The 25,114-nt window shown below is 40.5% G+C and overlaps 2 protein-coding genes across 3 annotated transcripts; both read left to right on the top strand.

The window, feature by feature from the left end:
* The first annotated feature begins 670 nt into the window (after positions 1-670).
* Positions 671-4,312, top strand: LOC125005207 (cytochrome P450 1A1). Its single transcript, XM_047580335.1, has 7 exons — positions 671-835; positions 1,230-2,110; positions 2,222-2,348; positions 2,443-2,532; positions 2,645-2,768; positions 2,930-3,016; positions 3,220-4,312. The coding sequence occupies exons 2-7, from the start codon at positions 1,271-1,273 to the stop codon at positions 3,515-3,517; spliced, it is 1,566 nt and encodes a 521-aa protein (XP_047436291.1). The 5' UTR covers positions 671-835; positions 1,230-1,270; the 3' UTR covers positions 3,518-4,312.
* Positions 4,313-4,468: 156 nt separating this feature from the next.
* LOC125005208 (enhancer of mRNA-decapping protein 3-like) lies at positions 4,469-24,610 on the top strand. 2 transcript variants are annotated; one of them, XM_047580336.1, is made up of 7 exons: positions 4,469-4,581; positions 5,876-6,060; positions 7,056-7,252; positions 13,991-14,353; positions 20,669-20,822; positions 21,990-22,207; positions 22,684-24,610. In XM_047580336.1, the coding sequence occupies exons 2-7, from the start codon at positions 5,897-5,899 to the stop codon at positions 23,016-23,018; spliced, it is 1,431 nt and encodes a 476-aa protein (XP_047436292.1). In that variant the 5' UTR covers positions 4,469-4,581; positions 5,876-5,896; the 3' UTR covers positions 23,019-24,610. The 2 variants fall into 2 exon arrangements, with proteins under 2 accessions (XP_047436292.1, XP_047436293.1); XM_047580337.1 differs by having other exon boundaries at positions 4,477-4,581; positions 5,881-6,060.
* The last annotated feature ends 504 nt before the right edge of the window (positions 24,611-25,114 follow it).

Below are 25,114 nucleotides of genomic sequence, written 5' to 3'. Positions count from 1 at the left end.
AACACATCATTCTTCTCTGAAATCTAACTCATCGCTTCCTTAGAATGAATGATTCGCTTTTTGCACCGAAATAAGATGGGGTCAGCCAGGAAGGGGTCAGCTGAGCCATAACGATGTGTGGGCAGCACAGATGTATCAGCCTGCGATCAGCTGTCACGCTTTAAGAAAACTATAGAAACGTATTTGCTTTAGCCCTGCACGAGAAGAACGTCAAAGGAATTGCAGACCTGACAAACATACAACTGGCTCACGTGGAATCATATAAAATGATAAAACACGTATACGCTTCAAGTAGTGCAAATGCTTTTAGATCAGCCTGCAGAACAGTAGGTGACGTATTGAGTCGAACACGGTTATCACACACAGGATATTGTTTTATAGCGGTGGCAATTATACACTTGTGGCTATTATGTCGTATATGCCTATAAAATATTGAACTTAAAAGGAGGGTTAGGTTGTAAAGTCCTGAAGATCCAAGACTTTGTAAAAACTACACAAAAGCCGATCTGCTACGCACGCCTAATGCGCGCGGACGTGTGAGCGTTTTTTTTTCTTCTCCTCTCCAAACTTCATTCATGACAAACACACGCACGGGAGAGGAGGGAAGGGGGAGGGAAGGAGGGATGGGGAGAGAGAGAGAGAAAGAGAGACATTACGTCATGATCAGCATCCAATGAAGTTGCGGAGCGCACTATAAAGCAAGAGTCCGTTCTCTGCTTAAGACACATTAAGAGAGTAATCTCGAAAAAATAATTCCACTAAAGATACTTTAGTGGACTACTTAAGAACACTTCTTCGCATCGCAACTATCTTCATTCGTCACCGTCCGATAAAGGTAAGCTTGATATATGTTAATATATGTACATGCATCAGACGACTGACTGATTTATAACTGCTAGCTGAGTGTGCCGAGTAGAGATTATTTTGAAATAATAACTTGAGTAAACGTAAATTTCTCTCTTGCAATTGCAAGTTTTAATAGTGTTTGTGTTATATAACATGGTAGTAATAAGTATTTAATAAAAGTATAAACTTGCACTTGCTTTAAAGCATACTCTATATACAATATCACTTTTATATAAATGTTGTGTAGCAAGTGAAGACATTAAGTCAAACAAACGCATGTGAGATCTTTCGAACTTTATGGCGCATGCAGTCCACGCGTTGCACAATACTTTACTGTCTTCGCTGCCATCACTGCTCTAATGCCCCTCCTATTTAATTTACAGGTTGTGCAGAAGCCAGAAAGAAAAGAAAAAAAGTTACCATCATGGCGCTAATGATACTGCCATTCATTGGAGCACTGTCGGTGTCTGAGAGTTTGGTTGCCGTGCTAACGGTGTGTCTGGCCTACCTGATCTTAAAGTCTTTCCAAGATAAGATTCCCGAGGGGCTTTCTCGACTACCTGGCCCAAAGCCTCTGCCTATAATTGGGAACGTGCTAGAGATGGGCAGCAGACCTTACCTGAGCCTCAGCGAAATGAGCAAGCGGTATGGCGACGTCTTCCAGATCCAGATCGGCATGCGTCCAGTCGTCGTTCTGAGCGGCAATGAAACTGTTCGACAGGCTCTCATCAAACAGGGCGATGAGTTTGCGGGAAGACCTGACCTGTACAGCTTCCGTTTCATCAACGACGGCAAGAGTCTTGCCTTCAGCACAGACAAAGCTGGCGTTTGGCGCGCCCGCAGAAAGCTGGCCTACAGTGCCCTACGCACTTTCGCCACCTTGGAGGGCACGACCCCAGAGTACTCCTGTGTGCTGGAGGAACACATCTGCAAAGAGGCCGACTACCTGATCAAGCAGCTTGACAGCGCCATGAAGGCTGACGGTAGTTTTGACCCCTTCCGCTACATAGTTGTCTCTGTCGCCAATGTGATCTGTGGCATGTGCTTCGGTCGTCGCTATGACCACAACGACCAGGAGCTGCTGGGCTTAGTGAACCTCAGCGATGAGTTCGCCCAGGTGGTGGGCAGTGGCAACCCAGCAGACTTCATCCCTATTCTCCAGTATCTGCCAAACAAAACAATGAAGAAGTTTGTGGGCCTCAATGACCGCTTCATCAATTTTGTTCAAAAGATTGTCACCGAGCACTATGCCACCTACAACAAGGTAAACCTACCACTAAGTCATACATTATCTTTAATTTCTGAAGACACTTTTTACTCAGTGATTTGGTACTTTATTGAGCTTTGTTAATGTGTTTGAATGATCTTCTTTCAGGACAACATCCGGGACATCACTGACTCCCTCATTGATCACTGTGAGGATAGGAAGCTGGATGAGAATGCCAATGTGCAGATATCAGATGAGAAGGTTGTTGGAATTGTCAATGACCTGTTTGGAGCTGGTAAGTGAAATGTCTGTACATGTTAAATAGTCTGATAATAAGTTGTCACATTTTTAAAGAGAGTCCTCACAGATCTTACCTATTTGTGTATTAGGTTTTGACACAATCTCCACTGCCCTGTCGTGGTCTGTGATGTACTTGGTGACTTACCCAGAGATACAGGAGAGACTTTATCAAGAACTGAGTAAGTACAGGAACAATGCACGTTTATCTTGCATGCATCACAAACATGCTTAATGAGTGCAATCTCCGTTCTCGACCTCCACTAATATTCAATGATCTCTTTTAATTTCCAGAGGAGAAGGTAGGTGTGGATCGTACACCTGTACTTGCTGATCGAAACAACTTACCTCTTCTGGAGGCCTTCATCCTAGAGATATTTCGCCATTCTTCATTCCTGCCCTTCACAATTCCACACTGGTGAGTTTAATCTCTTGCAAAAGTACCATCCGTGCTTATGATGATGAGTAATTAATGACACAGAGCCACTTCAAGATAGATAGATAGATAGATAGATAGATAGATAGGTACTGTGTGAAAATTTATGAAAATTGGACTGACACTTTCTCCTTTATTTTTAGCACTACAAAAGACACATCTCTGAATGGATACTTCATTCCCAAAGACACCTGCGTGTTCATCAATCAGTGGCAGATCAACCATGATCCGTAAGTGTTTTTTGTTAGTTTTATAGCTTTACAATTACAGTTCTATTAAAACAGAGGTCTTGAACAGTAATTCAATGAAGGTTATCAATGAATACAGCAATAGTTCACAGTCTCCCCACATTCAAGATTTCAACTTGTTCCTGTTGAATCAGGAGCTTGTGTTTCAATTTGTGCAGCTTCTTTATGTTTTTATTCTCTTTCAGTGAGCTGTGGAAAGATCCATCATCCTTCAACCCAGACCGTTTCCTCAATGCTGATGGAACCGAGGTCAACAGGGTAGAAGGAGAGAAGGTGATGATTTTTGGCATGGGAAAGCGGCGCTGCATTGGTGAGGTCATTGCACGAAATGAAGTCTACATGTTCTTGGCCATCCTCATCCAAAATCTGAACTTCTACAACTTGCCCGGAGAGCCACTGGACATGACCCCAGAGTATGGTCTCACAATGAAGCACAAACGCTGCCAACTGAGAGCCACAGCACGAGTGAGGGATGACCACTGAAGCTATTTATAATGTACAATTTGTGATTCAGTAGGTATAAAATTGACTCTTGAGACTATAAGGGCCAAATTAATAGTCAGTGACAGAAGCATCTTTCTCAAAATGTAAGGCACTGGATGTCACATTTGACTTGCAGAGCTAATGGTATTGAAGCATAAAAGTGAAGTTTGCTACATGCAGATTGTCAGAGGTCTTATCCTGTGTCTGTCTCTGTTATGTTTTTGTTTGCAAAGAGACATTTGGGCACATGGTTGGTGCTTCTCAGTGAAGTAAAAACGAGATGCAGTTTTTCCTGCTGTGCTGCAGTATCAAAGCTGCTCTTATTCAGTAATTCTAATATGCAAAGACCTTGTTCAACTTTTGGACAAACAGTGTATTTTGTTTGGATGGACATTACTATGTAGGTCACTGTAAACTAGATTTTTTTTCTGTGACACAGGTCTCTGAAGTGAACAGATGTTATCTCATGATACCATTCACATTTGTAAGCTAATTATTTTCATTATACTGTGGATGTGAGACACTGAAGCTATTTGTATCCCAAAATGTGATTTTGTGTACATATCAAGATTTTTGTTTTTGATAAAGTTATGTTTTAATAAGGGCGCGTTTGTATATATTTGAGGTGAAATAGTTTTGCTCTCTATCTGTCTTATTTGTCAGAACACCAAAAGAATTTAAGCGATGGAATATGGCTGTTCAGTTTTTGTATTTCGATTTGTAATGTATCACTGGTTGTATAACATGTAAGGGATGTTTAATCAATCACACAAATAAAAAAAAGTGCTATAATAACCCTTTCTTTTTCGTTTCACTTGAAATAAAACACCAAAACTGTGAAAATCATAAAATAGTAGATAAGTGCAAAACAGACTGAATTCAAATACAACGAGCTTCAAATAAATTGGTCCACGGATTGAACTTTCTCACGAACCGATTTAGCTTCACAACAAACCCACGTGGGAAATGAAGGAAGTGACGTAACATATTAACCCGGAAACCAGCACAAACAACAGCGTCGGCTATCGCTTGCTTTGGGATCTCAAGACACATCTCTCGAAAAGGTAAATCTATAAGTTGGTGACTGAATAGAATTTGGTTGGATATTCATATGTATTTAAATCGCTACGTACGCCCGGGACAGACCGCATTGATGATAAAAACAAAACAACACTAGACAGAAGCTTAGCTAATGTTAGCCGCTTGGCTAGCTAACGCAGCTTTGTTCTAGCAAAGATAAATCTTGTGATTTCCTTAAGAATACTGCCTTCAAATGGATGTCAGAACTGAGATTAATTCACCCCAGTTTTTAACTATTCGAATCCATCTATCTAATATTTTAACAAAGCTCATCACGTCGAGGAGCATACATAAAAACATTTAATGTTAAGGCTTCATTTGAAAGCACCACGCAGATGCTGTCAGGTAGTAGTGCTAATAAAAATCAAATTTAAAATGTTATCGCAAATAACTATGTCTTCACAAGTGGAAGTAGATTAAGTCGGCTTTCCAGTTATTTACAGTGTCTACGGTAAATGAAATAGCGTTTGGGTTTAAGCTCGACAGCACATTACAGTTATTGTGAGGAATTGCTTTAATGTTGCTAATTTTATTACACCAAGGTTGAAGGCATTCATTCTGATACACTTTAAAAAAAGCTCTAAACGTTTATACAATGTTTAAGAACTAAAGGAACACTTTTTAATCAGAGCGTAGCATCAAGTCAGATAAACTTCTGGGATATTTTTCTGGTTGGTTAATTAGCTGTTAATCAGCTTCAGCTGCTTCGGCGCTAATGAAATTAGCAACAGGTGCATTAGGGGAACAACAGTAATGAGAAGACCCCCTAAAACAGGAAGGGTTTACAGGTGGAGGCCATTGACATTTTAAAATTTTTCTTTCATTAGTATTTTTTGCTAGTTTTGTATTTGGGTAGGGTCAGTGTCAAGCTACTGGTACCATGAAGCGATACCTGGACCTAAATAACATCAACCGTCTTGTGACAATGCAGTGTTCTGCCGGCCTCCAAACCGATCAAGTATCTGTGTGCTGGGACTTGTCTGACCTGAGATCCCTTAGACCCCTAGAACCCAAAGACCCCAGGGCAGGATAGGACTCCCTCAGGACGTCCATGTCTATTCTCTGATGAGTCACAACTGTTTTGGAGACACATGGGAGACCTACACAATGTTATGAACGTAATCATAATGTTATGCCTGTTCGGTGTAAATATCCACCATGATTTTGTTCCCATTGATAAAGTGTTCTTTTAATTATTTGAGCAGTGTCTATTAAAACTGATGAATCTGACACTTTAAATTGCATATAACATAATGTGACTTCTATTTGTGTTTGAAGCGCAGGATCCCAGTGGGCAGAATGGCCACAGACTGGTTGGGCAGTGTTGTGTCTATAAACTGTGGTGTGACGTTGGGAGTTTATCAGGGAGAGGTGTCATCTGTCGATCACGGCAGCCAAACCATCTCGCTGAGACAACCCTATCACAATGGGGCCAGGTGTCCTGTTCCCGAGGTCACGTTCAGGTAAAAAAGGAGAAAGACACCACGCATACCTTCTCATCTGACACTTTCTCTTTCCCCAGGTTTTCACGATTGCCCTTAGACAACATTTTAGGCCCAGCATATTGTCAGTTTTATGTGTTTTACTCGGTTTCTGGTGTTAAACATAAACGGTACAGTAATGCGAGAAGAAGTACATCCCATGGAAAGTGTGGTGGAAAAGTACCCCACTTTAAATTTATCACACCACTAAATACATGAAATTAGAATTTGTTGTTTTCTTTTCAGGTGAAGTGGATGTTATCATAATGTCCAGGACAGGAAGGTCACATGAGAGCATACAGTTTAACAGAAACCCCCCAAATTTCATCATAGCGTCTGCAGTTTGAATTGGTATCAAAGTCCAAACATCTACTATCAAAAAAAAGGTTGCACTAATTTAACCTGCATGGGAAGCGTGCCAGGGACAAGCCTTCGGTGTCCACAAAGAACACTACAACAACACTATGTGCCATTAACACAGAGGCAAAGCTCAGACCGTCATATCAACCTTTCTTTGCTGCTTCAAAGACTTGACATTTGTCACATTTGAATTCTGCATCAGCGCACTAAAAAAAACCTACCAAGGAACGGATTAAAGGGAAGAAGTGGAAAATTGTGCAATGGCGTAGTCAAAGGCCAGATTTGAATCCTTTGAAATAATGACGGGGAGATTACGAACAGGAAGTACATGCAATTGTGCGTGGAAGAGTGGCAAGAAATTTCAGCAAGATGATGACAGAGATTGGTGGACAGTTATGCAAAACAAGAACAATAAGTTATTTCTGCTAAAGCGGTGAACACTAGCTTCTGGTGTACAAACTTTTTCCAACAAAGAAAACCGTATCTCTCTTGATATTTTTTGTGAATTAGCAGCTTATATAGTTGCTCTTTCATGTGTGTCCAGATAGATGCAAAAAACAATTTCCCTGTCCAATTTTCACTTGACTGTAACCATATTCTAACTTTTCTTTTCCTAGTGCCATGGATATCAAGGAGTTGAAGTTCCTAGATATCCAGAACACAGTCCACAAGCCCACCGCGGGGCAGACTGCTGCATCAGAACCCGGCTTTTTATCAGCAGGATGCCATGCCCAGAGTAACAGAACCACTCGCTCTCATGCAACAAGCAACACTGCTCATTCCAGCACTGCTCCAATCACCATCCTACGCAGAGGTAGGTGGACTGATGACCGGAGGTTTAATCACCCTTCTTTCATCTTCATTGGTGGAGCACTTAGTGAGCAAATATTGGTGTTATTTAGAGCCAGTGTTCATCCCAACAAAACATTATTGTTTCATTTAAATTCTTTAAAAAAAATTCTTCCATGGTATTTTTCCTGTCTGTCGTCCATCCAGATGAACTGATTATATTAAAATGATTATTTAAAGTTGACAAGTGCAAACAAAATTGCTGCAAGTAGTTTTGATTCAGTCAATGCATAATTTGGTCCTTTGTCATATTTAAAAAGTCAAAATAATTTTGATATTCTTGTTGGTGAAAGCTGCAGAAACCTTGAATACACATGTAATGGCTGGGTATAAACATCAGTTCATTCATAAGTCATCTGTGGTCTTCAAGTATGAGTTCAGTTTTCCAAAAGCATTAATAGCAAATAAAAGACTGTACTGGAATGCCTGTGACCTTAACACTCAACAAAGCATGTGCTAAGGTAAGGTGAAACATTTGGAATTCATTATGGGGAGTACTTCAAACAACCCAAAGAAAAATACCTCTACGTAGACCAACAACAGATTATTTGACTTATGATTCTTGCCAAATTCCTTAATTGCTGTTCATTTTTAATCCTTAAAGTTATTCCGATGTCAATATCTCTCACAACAACAATGGCAAACATGTTGTTGTTTAAAAAAAAAAAAAAAAAAAAAACTGTAACTATGTTACCTAAGTACCTATATGTGCTTAGGTAACATATGTGACTACTTTATTCCTCTTTCCATCACCGCAAGTTTAGAAGCTCGTCCAAATGATTTGATTGACAGTGGTCCCAGCAGAGCAACTGTAGAGTGAAAGTCACCTACACAAATTGTGTGAACTTCGTGCTGTCTTCCAGGCTATGATTGTGCGCTACAATACAATAGGAGTGTCAGGTTATTTTACAGTTGTTCCAAAATATAAATAGAGTTTTACGTAAGTTTTCTTAAGATGGGAAATATTTTCTATTGTTACAGATTATCTATTGAGAGTCATGTTCTACATGTCAGGAATTTACCACTGTGATTGTGACACAGTGCTCTTCTGTTCAACATAACATTTATATTGATTCGGTGACTGAAGGAAAAAATGACACACATTAGTGTCACATCTCTTGTGATTTCCAGAAAGCTGCTACTAAAGATAGGATAAAGATGCAAAGTCACTCAACACCACTGTTTTTGATTGTACAACAGACGTGTTTCCCAGCCAACAAGAACAAGGAAGCCAGTTTTCAGATCAAATGACCGGTGAATTTTTGAGGGATAAGATGATCAGTTACCTTTCACACACTTCATTATTTCCCCAAAACTCTGCAATTCTGTGCCACTAAAGGCTTTTCTTTATAGCCCTCCTGCACAGAAATGTGCTTTGGTCAGTGTAACGTCTCTGGAATTTCACTGTATTTTATGACTCCATTAAAAACTCCAGCGTGATGTGTGTAACCTTGTAACTGATGGAGTGAACTCGCAGCATAGAGTTTAAGTGATGTAGGATGCATATTTAGTATGCAGTAGTTAAACTTAGAAGTAAAACCATTACATGAAAGAGTGTTAGATGTATGTAAGAAATTCTAACCTTATTATTATTATTATTAGTGCTAGTATTATTTTTGTTATTATTATTATTATTATTATTATTATTGTTATTTTTTTATTGTTATTATTGTTATTTAAAGCCAAGAGTTTATGCAGATTTATTTCTAAGATACACCTCCCTCTAACAAGAGGATGCAGGAAACGGCATATTTAAAAAAAACAAACAAACAAACAAAAAAATAAATAAATAAAATTGAGGGTTTTATGAATCGATATTGGATAACATTTACTGGAGGAGTAATTATGAGTCATTTACATTTTAATTGTTGTAAAGCTAATTACAAAACCCTCAGTTTCACCCTGAACCCTCTGTTCCATTTTCAAACAAGTGATAAATCCAGGCCAATTTTTTGTGTTCTTACAATATAAAATTGTCAGCACACATGCTGATACTAAAAGACTAAAGAGGATAGCTGTAAAAATCAGAATGTGTTACTCAACCTTCCTGATTAGATAAAGTTAAAAACAGCATTTCCTGTAGTCAACATCTAGTCAGCAGGAAGTCTGCTTGGACAGCTCTGTGACCTCTGACAGAGTCAGTTCACTTTCACACTCAGGATCACTGAACAATGGAGGAGTCAAAGGTCCAGAAACTGGCCTCCGACACTGTGTTAATATTCTTCAGCATGGTTGTAAAAATTACCCCCCTGAGCACGGAGAATGAAAGTTGCACAACAGGACCCCATTCTATTACATTTACGGAGTAAATCAGTCAGACTCATAAGTTGTTAACCCGGTCTCTGTTCCTCCTCGTGTATCATTTTTTTTCAACGAAGAAACTTGAGCTCGGTACCTCACAGTTCCTTGCTATTACTCCCCTCTAAGATTCCCATAGCGTGCTAAACGCTTGTACCAAAGTTCCTCTTTACAATATGTGTGTGACTAAGATCAATAAACATTCCCCCTCCCTCTCCGTGTCTGCTCCTAAAGAGAAGGTTATGCAAAGCCTGGCTTTCGTGCTTCGGTGCCCTCCTGTCCTCTCTCTCCCCATCTCCTTTCTCTCTCTCGCTCCTGGCCAGCACAGGAAACCGACACCCCCTCCCCGACAGGAAGCCATGTTGTCCCAGTGTGCTCGGAAAGGCCAAAGCGATATCAATTGTGGAAGCAATGTTTACCTTTTGGGTTTTTATTTTAATCTCTAGCTCTCAGGCTGGTGGCCAGGGAGCTAATGCCCAAATTGCATGGGGCCAAAGTGCTGAGTGGCTTGGGCAGGGCTGGTCCTTTCACACGCAATGCCATGCTCCCAAGAAGCCCCGGCCACAAAGAATGAAAGGCAGGGTGGGCTGATGCTTACACAAGATTCCAGATTCCAGAAATGCTTTCTAAATATCTACAATTGATCTTTCTGGGAGAGTAGAAATGCTGGTCTGTAATGAAATATAAATTGTGAATTAACTTTGACTTATTTAGATCACGGTTCTCTCATGATACTTAAGCGACAAAGTCTCTCTTTAGTTAGATGAAAAACAATACGATCGTCACTCAAGTGGGAGCCTCAAATCAACTTTGCACAGTGAGGGGGCCCCTAATGTCAAACGTGTTTGATCTGACATGACAGAGCAGACAGAGGTGATTGTAAACCCCCACACTGCACATACTGTGGTGCGTGCTGGTGTGAAATAATAGTAAAACATGAGTGACAAGCTGTTAGATTGCACACAGCAGCCGGCAGATATAATCTGTCTGATCTTCTTTCAACTTCACCGTGACATACAGATTAGTTTTTTCTTCCTGTGCATCGCACAGTTGGGTAATTGTTTGCGATTTTAGAAAACCTGACTTCCTTTTTGAATGATACACGAGTCTCCAGAAGCACAGTAGAATTCCATTAGGCCCAAGCAGATCTCATTAAACAAGAGTAACTCCAGATTTTGCCCTTTTGAGAAGTGTTCCCATAACCAGCAAGCTATCTCTGTACACGGAGGCAAATCATATACCTCCTGGTGTTTTCCCGTGAACGCCTGCTTCAGAAAATGTTTAAACTTTACATACCCTATAAATGATTTGACTTACATCCGTGGTTTGTTTGGCTTCGAATATGCTCGATGAGTTTCCCGGATTGATTGATGAGACGCCCGTGCGTTTTAAAAGCCTTGTTAACAGACACGAGGGAAAACTTGAATAAATTCATGTTTTCTGTTCAGGTTCTTGTAGCGGGTTCGGGTTCAGTCATTCGAACCGGCAAAAGATCTGCGTGCGTGTGGAATAGTGAAGTTATTATCCGTACTGTTCACATTGTATTTCTACTCCCACCTTCTCCAGTAGCTCCTTCTTCCATTTATGCTGCTTGACACTTTACTCTTGCATTTGACATTGCATTTAAAGTCCATGGTCTATAGATACAGCAAATAAAACTTTGACTGTCACTATCAGTCTCTCTTTTATTAATACATTCCTATCTCAGTGATTGATTTCTTATGTGAAAGCAGATTAGTAACAGAATGTTCATCATCAACATGATGAGAAAGTTTAATTACAACCACAGAGATGACTTTAAAAAAAAAAAAAAGAAAGAGAAATATTCCTTAATTAATGACCTCGTCTCGGTTTAAGCACTGGTGAAATTTTACCATAACCCATATTTTATCTCCTGGCCTCTGCACTAATTTGTGGTGGTAAATTTGTCTAAACTGAAATCACTGAGATTCACTGTCTACGGTACTTCTTATTCATTAGCCTGTTTGACTTGGAGCTCAGCCCAGTTCATTCAGATTTTTGATTCATAGCATGACAAAACACTTCCTTGTAAATAATGACATTGTTGACTCATCTGTGTTGAGGGGGAATTAGGCAGTATAATGTTTTGTCAGGACGGAGGTGGAAATGCTAATTGCATGTTAGCACTACCTTACTGCCGAATGAAACTACAAAAAGACCAAAAAACGGGGTCCTGTTTTCACCATAGATGTGGTTGCAACACTGTATTTTAATATTGGGGCAGGTGTCAAATTAGGTCTCAGTTTGCTCGCAGCTTTGTATCAGTGCCAGTGTACAATAACTGAGCCTTCCAGTGTCTTGCGTGAGAGAGGCCAAAGTACCTTAGCTGTCACACTGACAGTAGCGTGCGACTGTGCCTCTCTGTCTCCTGGTTAGCGTGAGAGCTCTGGATGGTTGGGGTTGAAGGCCAGGTTTTTCCAGTTTTTCTTTTTTTCTTCTACTTGGTTCATTTTGTTTTTTTGTTTGTGCTTACGCTACTAGTCAAAAGTTTGGACACACCTTCTCATTCAATGTTTTTTTCTTTTATTTTTACTACTTTCTACAGCGTAGATAAATATCAAGGGCATCAGATATATGAAACAAGATATGTGGTGTTATGTAGCAAAGAAAAATTAATAGATAATTTTAGATTCCTCAGAGTAGCCACACTTTGCTTTGTTGACAGCGCTGTAAACCATTTGACCAAGAAGGAGAGTGATGGAGCGCTGTGCCAGGTGACCTGACCCCCACAGTCACCTGACCGAAACCCAGCTGAGATGTTTTGGGATGATATGGACCACAGAGTGAAGGCGAAAGGGCCAGCAAGTGCTCAGCATCTCTGGGAACTCCTTCAGCACTGTTGGAAAACCATTTCAGTTGACAACCACCTGAAGCTCATTGAGCGAATGCGCAAAGCAGTAATCAAAGTAAAGGGTGGAAGAATCTTAAATATAAAGTTATTTATTATGAGTTATTTCACACTTTTTTTGTTTACTGCATACACAGTTTTGATGCCTTCAGTGAGAATCTACATGTGTAGATGTAAATAGTCACAAGAAAATGAAGAAAAAACGTTAAATGAGAAGGTGTGTCCAAACTTTTGACTGATAGCACACATGTATGTAAACTTTACTGAGTGCTGCTCGGTCGGCCATTGTAGGTTTTGTGTGTCAGTGGTGTTGTGTTCTCAGTTATGGTAACCAACCGTGAGAGAATAAGAAGCAGTCAGAGCTACACCCGATGAAAGGGCTTAGAACCATCTAGCCAGAATTCGAAACTGCTCCGTGCAGGATGTTATTGTGTGTGGATGATACCATTTACTCAGTCACTTACTGTTTGTATGACAGCTCATAGCTTATTTCACATGAAGACGATGTAAGTAGCATTAGCAGATGGAATATACATTTGTAATTGATGTATATTTAAAGCTAAAATAGGTCAGTGGCAGCCTAAAGAAGAGCCTCCAACTCCCTGTTTTGAACTCCCTCAGTTGAAATGGTTTAGTCCAATGTATCCATACTGCAAGGTGTGTAATTTTTTATTTTTTATTTTTTTGTACGGCTGACTGCACTCTATATTGGAGATTAAAATTTCATTAGGTTAATTTCTTGTGATTAAAATTCAGAGTTTAAATTTGCTTGACACATTTGTCTTACTTTGAATTGTCACTGTTTTCTGAAGGATTGCACATTTTTCAGTCAAATTGGTTAAGATATTTTTTTAAGAGACCATCCCTCCCTTATTTAAAAGCTCCCAAAAACAAAAGCAGAAGCAGCCGTTACACAACTATTTGAGTTGGATTTGAAAAATAAAAGAATGCCATGAAAATAAAATCCCCCACATGATTGCCAAGACACTGCCGTGTTTTTCTGCTTCTTTTATGATGTGTGGGTAAGCCTGGCTTCATTTCACAACTGGTGTCCCCACAGTGAAGCTAAACAGTTTGTCACGAAAAATCACTTCTGTCAATATCCTGTTTTGACAGCTTGTTACACAATACACCAGGACAATATAATGCCCTAATATAATAGGCCTGTATCATTATAAGTGTTATTATAATTATAAAACAATTGTTTGCATGCAGAAAATTTAGGCTTTAATACTTATATGTATATGTTCTATATGTACTATATGTTTAGTAGGACCCAAAGTAGTGAGAATGTGCTCTTAGTATCACAAATCTATTATTTAATAAGCACATGAGCCCCCTTATAACATAATTTTTATGACATTATATATAATACGCCTGTTACTAATAATTTGCATTTGGATATCCAAAATGAATAGTAAAGTCGCTTCTGTTTAACTGGACCTGTTGATATTCATAATAAATCTCTCTCAGTCAGCATTGTCCCAAACAAATCTGTGTTTTCTGTCACAAACGATCTGTGTCTATGTTCCCCAGTGCCTACGGGTCCATCTAACAGCAGAGGAACCGCACAGACCACACCAAGGAGAAGCAATCTGAGGAACGGAGGTGCTGGAGGACCAGTGAGGACAAAGGATGACGAGTGCTTTGGTGACGGGACTGATGAGGACCTGGACACTGACTTTGACTTTGAGGGAAACCTGGCTCTGTTCGACAAGGCAGCTGTTTTTTCCCAGATTGATGGGAGCAGTAGCCACGGAAACAAAGCACAGCATCACAGCACACATGTCGAGCAGAAGCCTCTGTCCTATCGGCACGATGAGAATATTCTGGAGGGGAAGCCAGTCACATACAGACAGATAACAGTGCCCCAGCATGGGGGTAAAGAGTACTGTACTGGTGAGTAAAAAATGCCTACAAACTCACACGTGTGCTCAAGGCCTTCTGTGTTTCTTGATCCCTTTGAAGTGTTCAGTAGAGAATTGTCACCATTTTTTTTTTCAAGTTTCAAAGACATTGTAGAATCACATTGTTTTTGTGTGGTTATGAGATCTTGAGGAGGTGCTAGCTGATTGTGACGTAGACCACAAAAGCATTAGTATGGTTTCACCCATGCAAGCGCAAGCTGTGTGTCAGATTTCATGCTATACAACTTTAATCTGTAGAAAAAATCTCAACCAAAATGTCTGTTGCTGTTTCCCAGAGCCAAAGTTGACTTCCTTAAAAGTAACTCCATATTTTTGGTTAATTCCACAAAAAACCCGCCAGTAAATTTAAACCAAAAACAACAATGAATCCATCATTGTCACCGCCGGAAATAACATCATCCTGCGTGCCACTTTGAGCTCTAGTGTTGTCTAGAACTTTTAAAAACATACCATGACTCTGACTGACATGTCCCGTTCATTACCAGGAATGAGACACAGTAGTTAGTTCTGAGAAGGTCCAGTGTACACGTACACTCTTTAAATATAGTTTGCTGAAAACTATGGTGGCTGGGTCTATTTTTGACCATTTAGAGATATTCAGTAACAATCGGTTCGTCTTTGAGAGCTGTTGACAGGTGGGACAGAAAATATGGAGAGAGGGACTCCTCTACTCAAAATACCAGAAGGGAATTGGGTGCGTGCAAGATTTATACAAGTCTTTGTATATACAGTATGACATGAGAACAGAAAAATAATTAAGGTGTTATTCACAGTCTCACTATCACACCTTCTCCCACCCAGCTATTACATTCTGTCTCTTTCCAGGCTGACAGTACACAGTCACCCAATCTTAATTTCTCACTCAATAGTTGACATGAAATAACATGAAATCTGTCTTCAGGGCATTTTATCATTAAATGTCCCAGCGTTATGAACACAGTTTGTTTTGGAGAGAATTTTTTTTTTTTTTTTCCACTGCGCTTTGACTTTGGCCAGGAGTTCCATCTGGTTATATAATAATTTTGACAAGTGAAATTTGGGAAGCATAGTTACAGGTTTCGCCAAAGGTTGCAATATCTTGATGCTGGCCACTAAAAAGACAGACAGTATTGCTAAGAATGTGCTGCAGCTCCTCTCTCTGTTGAACACAACACAAAAAAACCCCATGGACTATGAAGAGGGACTTACTGCTTATCATGGGCACGACTTCTAACCTCATACACACCTTTGCTATTGGCCCACAGAAATGGTGAGCCTGTCCATTCTCACATTAGCTCACTCTAGTAGACTTGCATAACTGGTTAATACAGACACAAGATAAGTGAATGACACACAATGGTGCTTACGCGTTAGAACTTAAACGTAAAAGGAGGTTGTAGAGCCGATGGTGCTTTGTGGATTTTTATCACAGCCTGTCTGTCTGTGTCTGACTGTGGAGACACAGCAGAGTTCAGTAGAAACGTCTGCCTACCATCCAGCAGACATCTGCCAGGCAGAGCCTCCTTTCCTTACCGTGCAGGCAGATCTACTTCCCAGGCTGTCATCATAATCCCCATCCTCTGCACTCTGTAATTAGTATGCCGCCGCACAACCTTACATAAACAGCACCTCTGAAGCAGGAACAAACCGCAGTGCTCTTGACCTGGAATCTTTGCCAGTAAACATATAAATCAACAATAGGAGAGTACAGAAACCAAAACAAAGTACCCAGCTGTAGATTAGGTTGACATAACTGGCATTGACATGGGAATTTGACAGGCCTGTTTCTATAGACCATTGTCTGTGTAAGTTTAGTTTTGCTATTATCTTGTTTTCCTATAGTGAAACCTCAGCACAAACAAGTCAGACCACAATGCATACTACAACCAAGTCGGGTGTGAGCCAGTTAATTCAATTCATCTCATCTCATCTCATCATCTACAACCACTTATCCTCACTGGGGTCGCGGGGGTTGCTGGAGCCTATCCCAGCTGTCCCGCCTATCCCAGGCGGGGTACACCACTGGACAGGTCGCCAGTCTGTAATTCAGTTAAATTCAGTTTAATTTTATTTATATAGCATCAATAGCAATACAAATTCTCTCAAGTCGCTTTACATAATTCAGTCCGAAACCCATCCTTAAACCTCTATAACAAGCCTGAAGGCCACGGTGGCTCATATGGAGGGACTCATCTACCTTGGCTGGCCGGGTAGGGACAGAACGATGGAGGAGAGGAGAGGAAGGGGAGGAGACAGAGAGACACACAGAGAGACACACAGCAGTTAACATCGCATGGCTAGTAATAGAAAATAAATTGGATTAGGAAACTAAAGGACACAAGCTTGGTGTGTGTTTTGTCTGAGTTTGAGAGCAGACAATTACAGGTCATCCAAGCCTTTATATCTTCAAGGCATGCTTGGAGTTTAACCAGCTGATTAGTTTCTTCTGGATAAATATAGCTGGGTATCATCTGCATAGCAATGGAAGTATATGCCTTGTTTCCTAATAATATTGCCAGACAGAAGCATGTATAATGTAAATAGTATTGGTCCTAGCACAGAACCCTGAGGAACTCCATAATGTACTTTTGCAAAATAGAAGAATCATTGTTGATATGGACAAACTGGAATCCAGCCTAATGCAGTCCCTCAGATGCAGATAGATCCTCAGAGCAGATGGAAATAGCAGCATATGGTGGCGCTACCTTCCAGTGCACAGTTTATTCACGTGCATTTAAATTGGTTGCACTCTTAAGATGGTGTGAGCAACCATTTGCAGATAAATACAGGTGTGTTTCCAGTCAGCACACACCATTTAAGTTAAACTATACACAATCAATGCTTATTATGTTAATTAATCACTACAGCAAACAACACTTTTCCTAATCAGTTTTATATCTTGACTTTTGTGATTAAGAGTATTATTTGTTAAGAGATGTAAATCAATATGTTTATGTAATGACCTTCTACTGAAACTGCTGTGATGCAAAGAGAAGGCCAGCACAGGAGCTCTGACAGACACAGACCGTGCCTTGCTTGTAACAAAGTTCTTAAACTGCAGAAAGGTTTACATACAGATGCACAGTCATAGATAAAAATAAATAAATAAAAAACACTACACACTGCCCCTTATATTAAGTGTATTTGGTGCATATCAGTAGTCAGACCTTCAACAGATTAACTTCACAGGATCAGAATGGTTCGGACAGTATGCTGTTTGCACCAACGACACCAAGGAGACTGTGTTAAGCTCTTTTCGTCTTCATGAATCTGCACACCATCGTTCTACCTCTGCGTCTCTTGTGGTGGAGCAGAGAGCTCTGGAACAGCCTTGTCTGACCCTGCCTATCCCAATAAAAGCCTTAGTCACACATGGCCCATATCCAGGCAGCATGTATTGGTTTCAGTCCCGTCGGTTTCCTTGTCATGCTTGAAGGATTGCTTCCAGCTCAGTTTATTTTAGTGCTGCTGTATACTCATGGCTACCCGGTTTAGCTAGTTGACTGTTGAGTTTGTTTTCACGCCACACCGAGAGTGGGTGTGTGCATAAATCACTGCATGTGTGAAACAGTGTCAGGGAGGAGGCGATGGTGTGTGGAAGGGAGGGTGGGGGTAGTTTTGGTAGCGGCAACTTCAGCAGGAGTTATTAAGCAGTGCACCTGGTGGGGTGGCTGAAAAGCAATTAGTGCATACTAGTGCTACTCCCACTTCCCCCAAGCTTGGCACTAAAGGCAGCACTTTGCATGTCAAGAAGCAGTTCTTGTGCTTATCACTCACGTGAGGGTTGGCATCTTCCAGATTTCTGTTCGCTGATGAAGTGTATTAGTGCGGTATCAAAAAAGAATAGTGGGAGGGGACCAGAGCTAACATAAAGATAAGGCCAAATTTCAGCCAGGCACGGCATGAGTCTCCGTGTTTATATCTAATTATCTTGTGTATGAGGGTGTGTGTGTATGTGTGGTGTGGTGTGGCAGAATGTGCGTGTCACTGATCGCATTGCATGCCTGGGTTTAAAGTTGTGGGTGTATATGTGTTTGTACATTAGCTTGTGTGCGTGAGTGTGATGTAGGATGATGAGGTGTGTGCGTGCGTGTCATTGTGAATTTGAGCTCACCAATGAGGCGACCAAGTTCTCAGCTACCAGGCCAGTGATCTGTAGAAGGCCATTAAGGACTTAACTGCCTCCCAGCAGATTTATTTATCAAAGGCATCCTGAGCCGTTCAGTTCCCCAAGCTTGATTTTCATTACCCTTCTAATGTGCCACAGGGAACTGACAGCTAAGGATTAGCACGGACTCTTGTAAGGTTTCCACACACTTCAGTTTGTACAGTCATAAAAGGCTGAACTGAGGTTATGTAATAAAGTATTTCAGAAATCTTTGTTGAAATTTCAACAAAGAAATTTCAAACAAAGGGAATAGTTCTGAAAAGGTTGAGACGGACATTACATGATGTCAATGTAAAAAAAAAAAAAAGAGAGATTTAAGGATTTTTGTCAAAAGTAACAAAAAGGTAAAATGTGGAACAAAATCTACTTTTGTAGAGCAACAATTCAAAAGACATCTGACCAGCTAAGAACAGTGATTGTACAAGAGCCAAACATCTGCACAGTCTATCACTGTCTATTACTGTCTTGTGGTAAAAGTGACTCATCGTCTGGTCACACAATCAACTGATCAGATACGATTAGCTCATTTTGAAATGTACCGGCTTGTGTATATATAATATGTTGACTGATAAGAAATAAGAAATTGCAGTTACGAAGATATCAAAGATCTATGTAATTGAGCAAATTTGAGGGACCATTACCAAAATGGTTATGTAAGCATGCGTGTTTTTGTGAACTGTAAAGAAGTATTTCTCTTTGAGACTTTCCAGAGACCAATGTATTGCTGCGTAAAGCTGAAGCTTCACCTTTCTGCCCATGCAGTATTCACTTTTTGTCAGCCTTCAAACGCTGACCATCAGTCAGTGGCTCAAGTATTCACCTCGGGCTCAGTTACTGTTGTGGTAACGTAGATCATGCACTTTTATGCCTTTTGTGTTTCGTCCATCTGGTGCAGTGCATTCAAAGCATCAAGGACACTGCTTCAGTGCCGTCATCTTGTTGTTAGTAACAAGTTTTATTTGGCTGTGCAAGAAAAAGTAGTTTACTCTGTGTATGTTTGTTGGGTAAACGCAACTGTGAAAAAAACATGTTTTCTTTAAAATACTTTAAAATACACGTTTCTTTACATAAAATGCCACTGAAAGCAACTAGATGACAAATCTCTACTAAAATGTGTAGTCTGAGATCCATGTGGTCGGGCTGAAGTTTGAACCAACAGTTTTAAGAAACCAAATGCCTTCTGTTTTTGAGCCCCGTCACCTGCATGCCTCTCCTACGTTAAGTCCTGCCCAATCTCTCACCACATGCTGTCAGGATATAGGTGCAGGTGTGCATATGTGTATGATGTTTGTCCCCTTTTTTGTCACGCTAGCCCGCTGTATGTTTTGACTGAGACAGCAGCCGGTGTGGGGGGTCCAGCCCAGCGCAACCCCATCCCACAGCTCAGGGTTGGGGATTGGTCAAAAGCTATGTGTTGGTGCGTGTGAACTCGAGGCCCTGTGGGGAATAGGCGTCTCACTCTCACTGCCTCATGTTTGTCATGTTTTGTAAAGGCTGCCAATCTTCCCTTTGTTGCCAAACACAGCAGTGACAAACAGGAGGGGAAATGGAGAATCTTCCGTGATGGGAACAAGAACAGGTCAGGAGGAGGAGGAAGGGCTCCTCCCCAAGGAACAAGTTTACTCGCATGAGAATATTTGTTTCTTTTCACGTAACCACCACCCCCTGAGATCCTCAGAGCTCTTTATCTGTAGACCAATATATCTTAGAGGTCAGGTTTCTGAGTTTGACTTCTGCTCCAGCTCTAGTTGTCAGGTTGCGCTGATGACGATGAATTGCCATAAAGCTCATGAACACTTCAGAAAATAATAGTTTTTGTGTATGTCCTCTTAAAAAGTGTCCAGCTGTTCCAGTGAATCATTTATAATACCAAAATTTCAGCAGCACTCTTACGGTGAAGTTATCAGTAGAAAATGTTTACCAGTAACCAAGGTGAGGTTGATTTGTCTAGATTTGGCAAGGAGCTTGACATGACTTCAACAGCAGTGAAGGAATGATAATGACAACAATTTTTTTTGTTTATCTCCGTGACTGCTTTTCTTAACAGGATGTTTTTATTTTCCTCTAAACCCTGAGACTCTGCTGCGCGTGAGATGACAGAATGCCGCACTAACGTTATCTGACTTTGTCACTCTGCAGACTCCGGGCTGGTGGTTCCCAGCGTTCCCTATGACCTTCACAAGCGTCTACTAGCGGCTGCAGAGCGCTGGGGTCTGACCCTTGAGCGCAGGCTGGAGACGATAGGTGTTTGTTCCAGTCAGATGGCTCTCACACTGCTGGGTGGGCCAAACAGGTAAGTTGAGTTATTATTTTATATAATAACAAGAAGAAGTGGCCAATTTTGAGACAAATGTCCATGTCTCAGTAGTTACACGGTCAGAGGTGGTCTGGCCAACTTACTGTTTTCAAGTCTTGTTTCCTGTCTCCATGGCAATCATTTTTACTAGTTTGTTTCTACAGAAGTTTGATGGTGTTAACCTTTGCCCCCCTCCCCTCCTGCATTTATTTCCTCAGAAAAGCGCTACACTGAGTGGTAGCACAGCAGGTCAAGAACATCTTAATAGACGGAAGCCGTCCGGTTTGGTTTTGTTTACCTACACCATTATGAGCAGTGAAGTCTCGTTTAAGATCAAAGAACCACGAGCGCCGTGGCTCATATAACAAACTGGTTTATTGTCTCAGATCCTTTTATCAATATAGCACTGTAATTCTTGCGTGCCTCAAATTTACACTGGGACTACCTGTGAGCTCAGATCAGGTTTCATTTTGTATTGTGGTGCCAGGATCACAGGCGCTGAAGTGGCGTACCACTGTTTTACTGACATTCAACAGACACCCAATTCATTCTTCACTCAGTCAATCCTTATTCAAACATGTAGGGATACACATGCTTTTATTTAAGCATCCAGATAATTCCCTGAACATATTAGCAGCAATTTATAACTAACGCAACCTATTTTTTTCATTGCATGAGGAGCTATGATAAATAACATTATTACTGGACCAACGGCGCCTAGTTCAAAGTCTAGACCAACCTAACCTAAAAATCTTCCTCTACTATAATTAATAATACGACGCGCGTATGTCACAGGCTATGGGTCTTTTTCTTTCATAACCAAACCCAATGAAACCTTTTGAAGTTGTAAACATGCAGCGCTACCAAGAAATTGCCCAACACTATATATTTACTTTTTACACAAGCTTCATTAATGTTTGTTGGTTAGTAACCCTTTGTTAATGTTTTTTTTGGGGGGGACAATCTTATGTAATTTGAATGGGTCAGGGTGGCAAATCATTTTATATTTTAACCTATCATTATTATTATTATTTTTACACGTACAATAGTGTAGACTTGGGTTAGAAGATGAGCTTGTCAACAGCATCTGCAGGTACCATATAAGAGGAGGTCACTGGAGGTCATTTTATGAAGAAATCTCCGCTATCTCTCAAATATCCCTAGGCTCACCCCCAAAAATGTCCACCAGAGACCCACTGTGGTCCTTCTGTGCGGGCCCCATATCCAAGGAGCCCAAGGCATCAGCTGCGGGAGACACCTGGCCAACCATGAAGTGGAGGTCTTTTTGTTTCTGCCCAACTTCCTCAAGATGCAGGAGGCCGTCACGAGTGAGGTCAGCCTCTTCAGCAGGACGAGCGGCAAGCAGGTGGCCAGTATGAAAGGTAACCAACAGAGTTTTTAAATGATTACATCCTTGTCCATACATGTTTCAGTTATTCAGATGGAATGGGCCAAGTTGATAAACGTGCAAATAGTTTGCAAACTAATTTTGCAAATGTGATTTAATGTTGTTCTGTTAAAAGAGAACAGCACAGACAAATGCTGCCCTCTAGTGGAGTCACACCACCTAAAACTCCTGATTAATTTGATCCTTGAAAGCTCAAAAAACTCTGGGTCAGCAGCATCTTGACTTACTCCAAGCTAACATTACAGAAAATAGATTTTGATTTTTCTCTGTCATCTTCTCAAGGACCAGGACTGAGGCCTTTTCATGAGCTTATTTGAGGCTTATTTTGATATTTGACAGTTTTGAATTTTTAGTGCTCAGTTTGAAATCACATGAACCAAATCATTTTCTCTCATGATTTTTTTTAATTTATTTTCTTTTATAACTATTCTTTCTCCTCCTGCTCCTCAGACCTGCCTGTGAGCCCAGTCGATCTGGTCATCAATTGTCTGGACTGCCATGAGAACCCACTGCTGAGAGAGCAGGCTTGGTACCAGTCAGCTGCTGACTGGGCCAACCAGAACCGGGCTCCGGTCCTAAGTATTGATCCCCCGGTCAGCGAACAGCATCAGACTGTGGAAGCAAAGTGGATCCTCTCTTTAGGACTGCCACTACCATCATCAAAGAAAGACAGCAGAGTCTACCTCTGTGACATTGGCATCCCTAAGCAGGTTTACCAAGAAGTTGGCATCAACTACCACTCACCCTTTGGATGCAAATTTGTTATCCCTCTACACACAGCATGACAGAGTAGGTACATTTGGACACTAGGAGTGACACTAGGAAGGTCTGTTTATCATAGTAGGGCTAAGGCATTATGTATGTGTAAAAGATATGACTGAAACTTTTTCACAGTTTTTGTACAACTTTTTAACACATTTGGAAGCACCATCTGAGAGACTGAACTGTGCGTGAGCTGTAGGCTCATTCCCTCTGCAGTCACCCCATGTTGCGTGAGACACCTCTTGTTTTTGAGAGGGGAAGGTTTCCTGTTCTTTGCTGTGTTTTGATAAGGGCTCTGTGGATGTGTTTACAAAATGCTGACCACTATGAGACTATCTTTGACCTCTGACCCCGTGATCAGTCAAAGCTGCAAGGACACGCTTCCTGTTTCCTCCTTTAGATTGCATACGGAGTCGGATCCCGACCCCGTGACCTGGAGCACAGCTCAGCTCAGCCTAAAGCTGTGTGCCAATGCAAAAATGCCATTCATCGTTCACAGTTCATGGTCTGTGTCTGTTGCATTTCATTTATTTATTTATTTTTTTTGACGGGAAACGTGATATTATATAGAATTTATATTTGTATTTATTTTTTTGAATACATCTCAGGAATTGTTTATGGGGAAACTTTATATTTTCATTGAGATTACTCTGATAGCACTCTTTTTGCTTTTTGAATTCATAACCACTGAAAAAGAAAAGTGGTAGCAGACATTCCTGGAGGATTATTTTATTCAGTGTTTCTGAAGTTCTGCAGAAATTTGTAGCACAAATCCCACATTAATCTCCAGGGATAGTGTCTAGATGGATGTAGGGAAAGGGAACCAGTAAGCAGTTTCCTTATTGGCATAGTAGATTCAGCCACTTGAGTTAAAATCATCCGACAAACTGCTTCTCATTTGGTCAATTTTAGCAACTTTAGGTTTAGACTTTGCATCAGTAAAATGTCATCTGTACTGGAACAAAGAAAGCAGCTTTGTTTTTAGGTCAAGGGCCAAGCACTTACCTCCTTGTGTCATGAACTTCTTATGTGACCCTGCAGAATACAGATCAGTGGGCTTTGTTGTTGTAGCACTTAACCTACTTATTGAAACTTACGACATTTTGTATTTACTGAAACATTTTTGTACTTTTGTACCTATGGAAATGTCTTGGCTTATTTTGCCCAAAAATAATATAGTGACAATTGTTCCAAGAAATTTTGATTAACAAGAGACTTTTTCAATTGACAGATACAGCTCAGGGAATTGTACCTCTTCATCTCTTGATACCTTGGCCAGAGCAGAAATAGCCCTGAACATGTTGTACAAAGCTGGCAGAGACGAGCTAAATAGATTGAATCGGTTGACGCTTCTAAAAAAGTTCTAAGTAAATGAGCTAAATATTCCTGTTAATATTTAAACAAGTAAGTTAGTCAAACAGTCACAGTGGCTGCAGTCTCAAATGTTGACTTCTCTCTGTACTGTAGCAAAGACTAAATCATGCAAACCGTGGTCATGGCTGTGATGAAATTGTGTTTTGAAACATGCCCTGCACATTTGGTTGCAGATGAATCTCATCCTGAGATTCACTGAAGTGAGAAGTTCAAAAAAATAAGTCAATAAAAATAAATTGCATTTTTCTGTCTACTTGTTTTTCATTAAGGAAATACACTAAACACCACAGTCACTACACATAGGTGCTGGGAGAGGAAGGGAGATGGAGAGAGGAACACAGCTATGAACATGCTATATAGTAGCATATAAATGCACGAGAGTAGGAAAGAAGAAATTTCACAACACATACTCGCGTGATGGACATAATGGCATCATACTTCCATTCCATTTATTAATTTCAGATATAATTACTGGTTTCTGTTATATTAGAAATCTGTATCATACATAATCACTTTAAAATATCTCAGTAAAGGAGGTAGATTGACCATCCTGATGGGCTAGACTTGTTATAATGACATACACGTTTTCATTAAACTGTTATTTTATAGGTTTCTTTGTGATTTTTTTTTCTAGTAGTGACACATAAGCCAACATGAATACTTAGCGACTTCTTATGATTATTGTACATATTATAATGTGTAAATTGGCCTCTCTTTTGCAGATATTTATGTTCAATGCAGGCTT

The sequence above is a fragment of the Mugil cephalus genome, chromosome 3 (genome assembly GCF_022458985.1).
Source record: "Mugil cephalus isolate CIBA_MC_2020 chromosome 3, CIBA_Mcephalus_1.1, whole genome shotgun sequence".
Lineage (NCBI taxonomy): Eukaryota > Metazoa > Chordata > Actinopteri > Mugiliformes > Mugilidae > Mugil > Mugil cephalus.
Note: the sequence above shows the minus strand (reverse complement) of the source record. Positions and strands in the feature narration are given on the sequence as shown.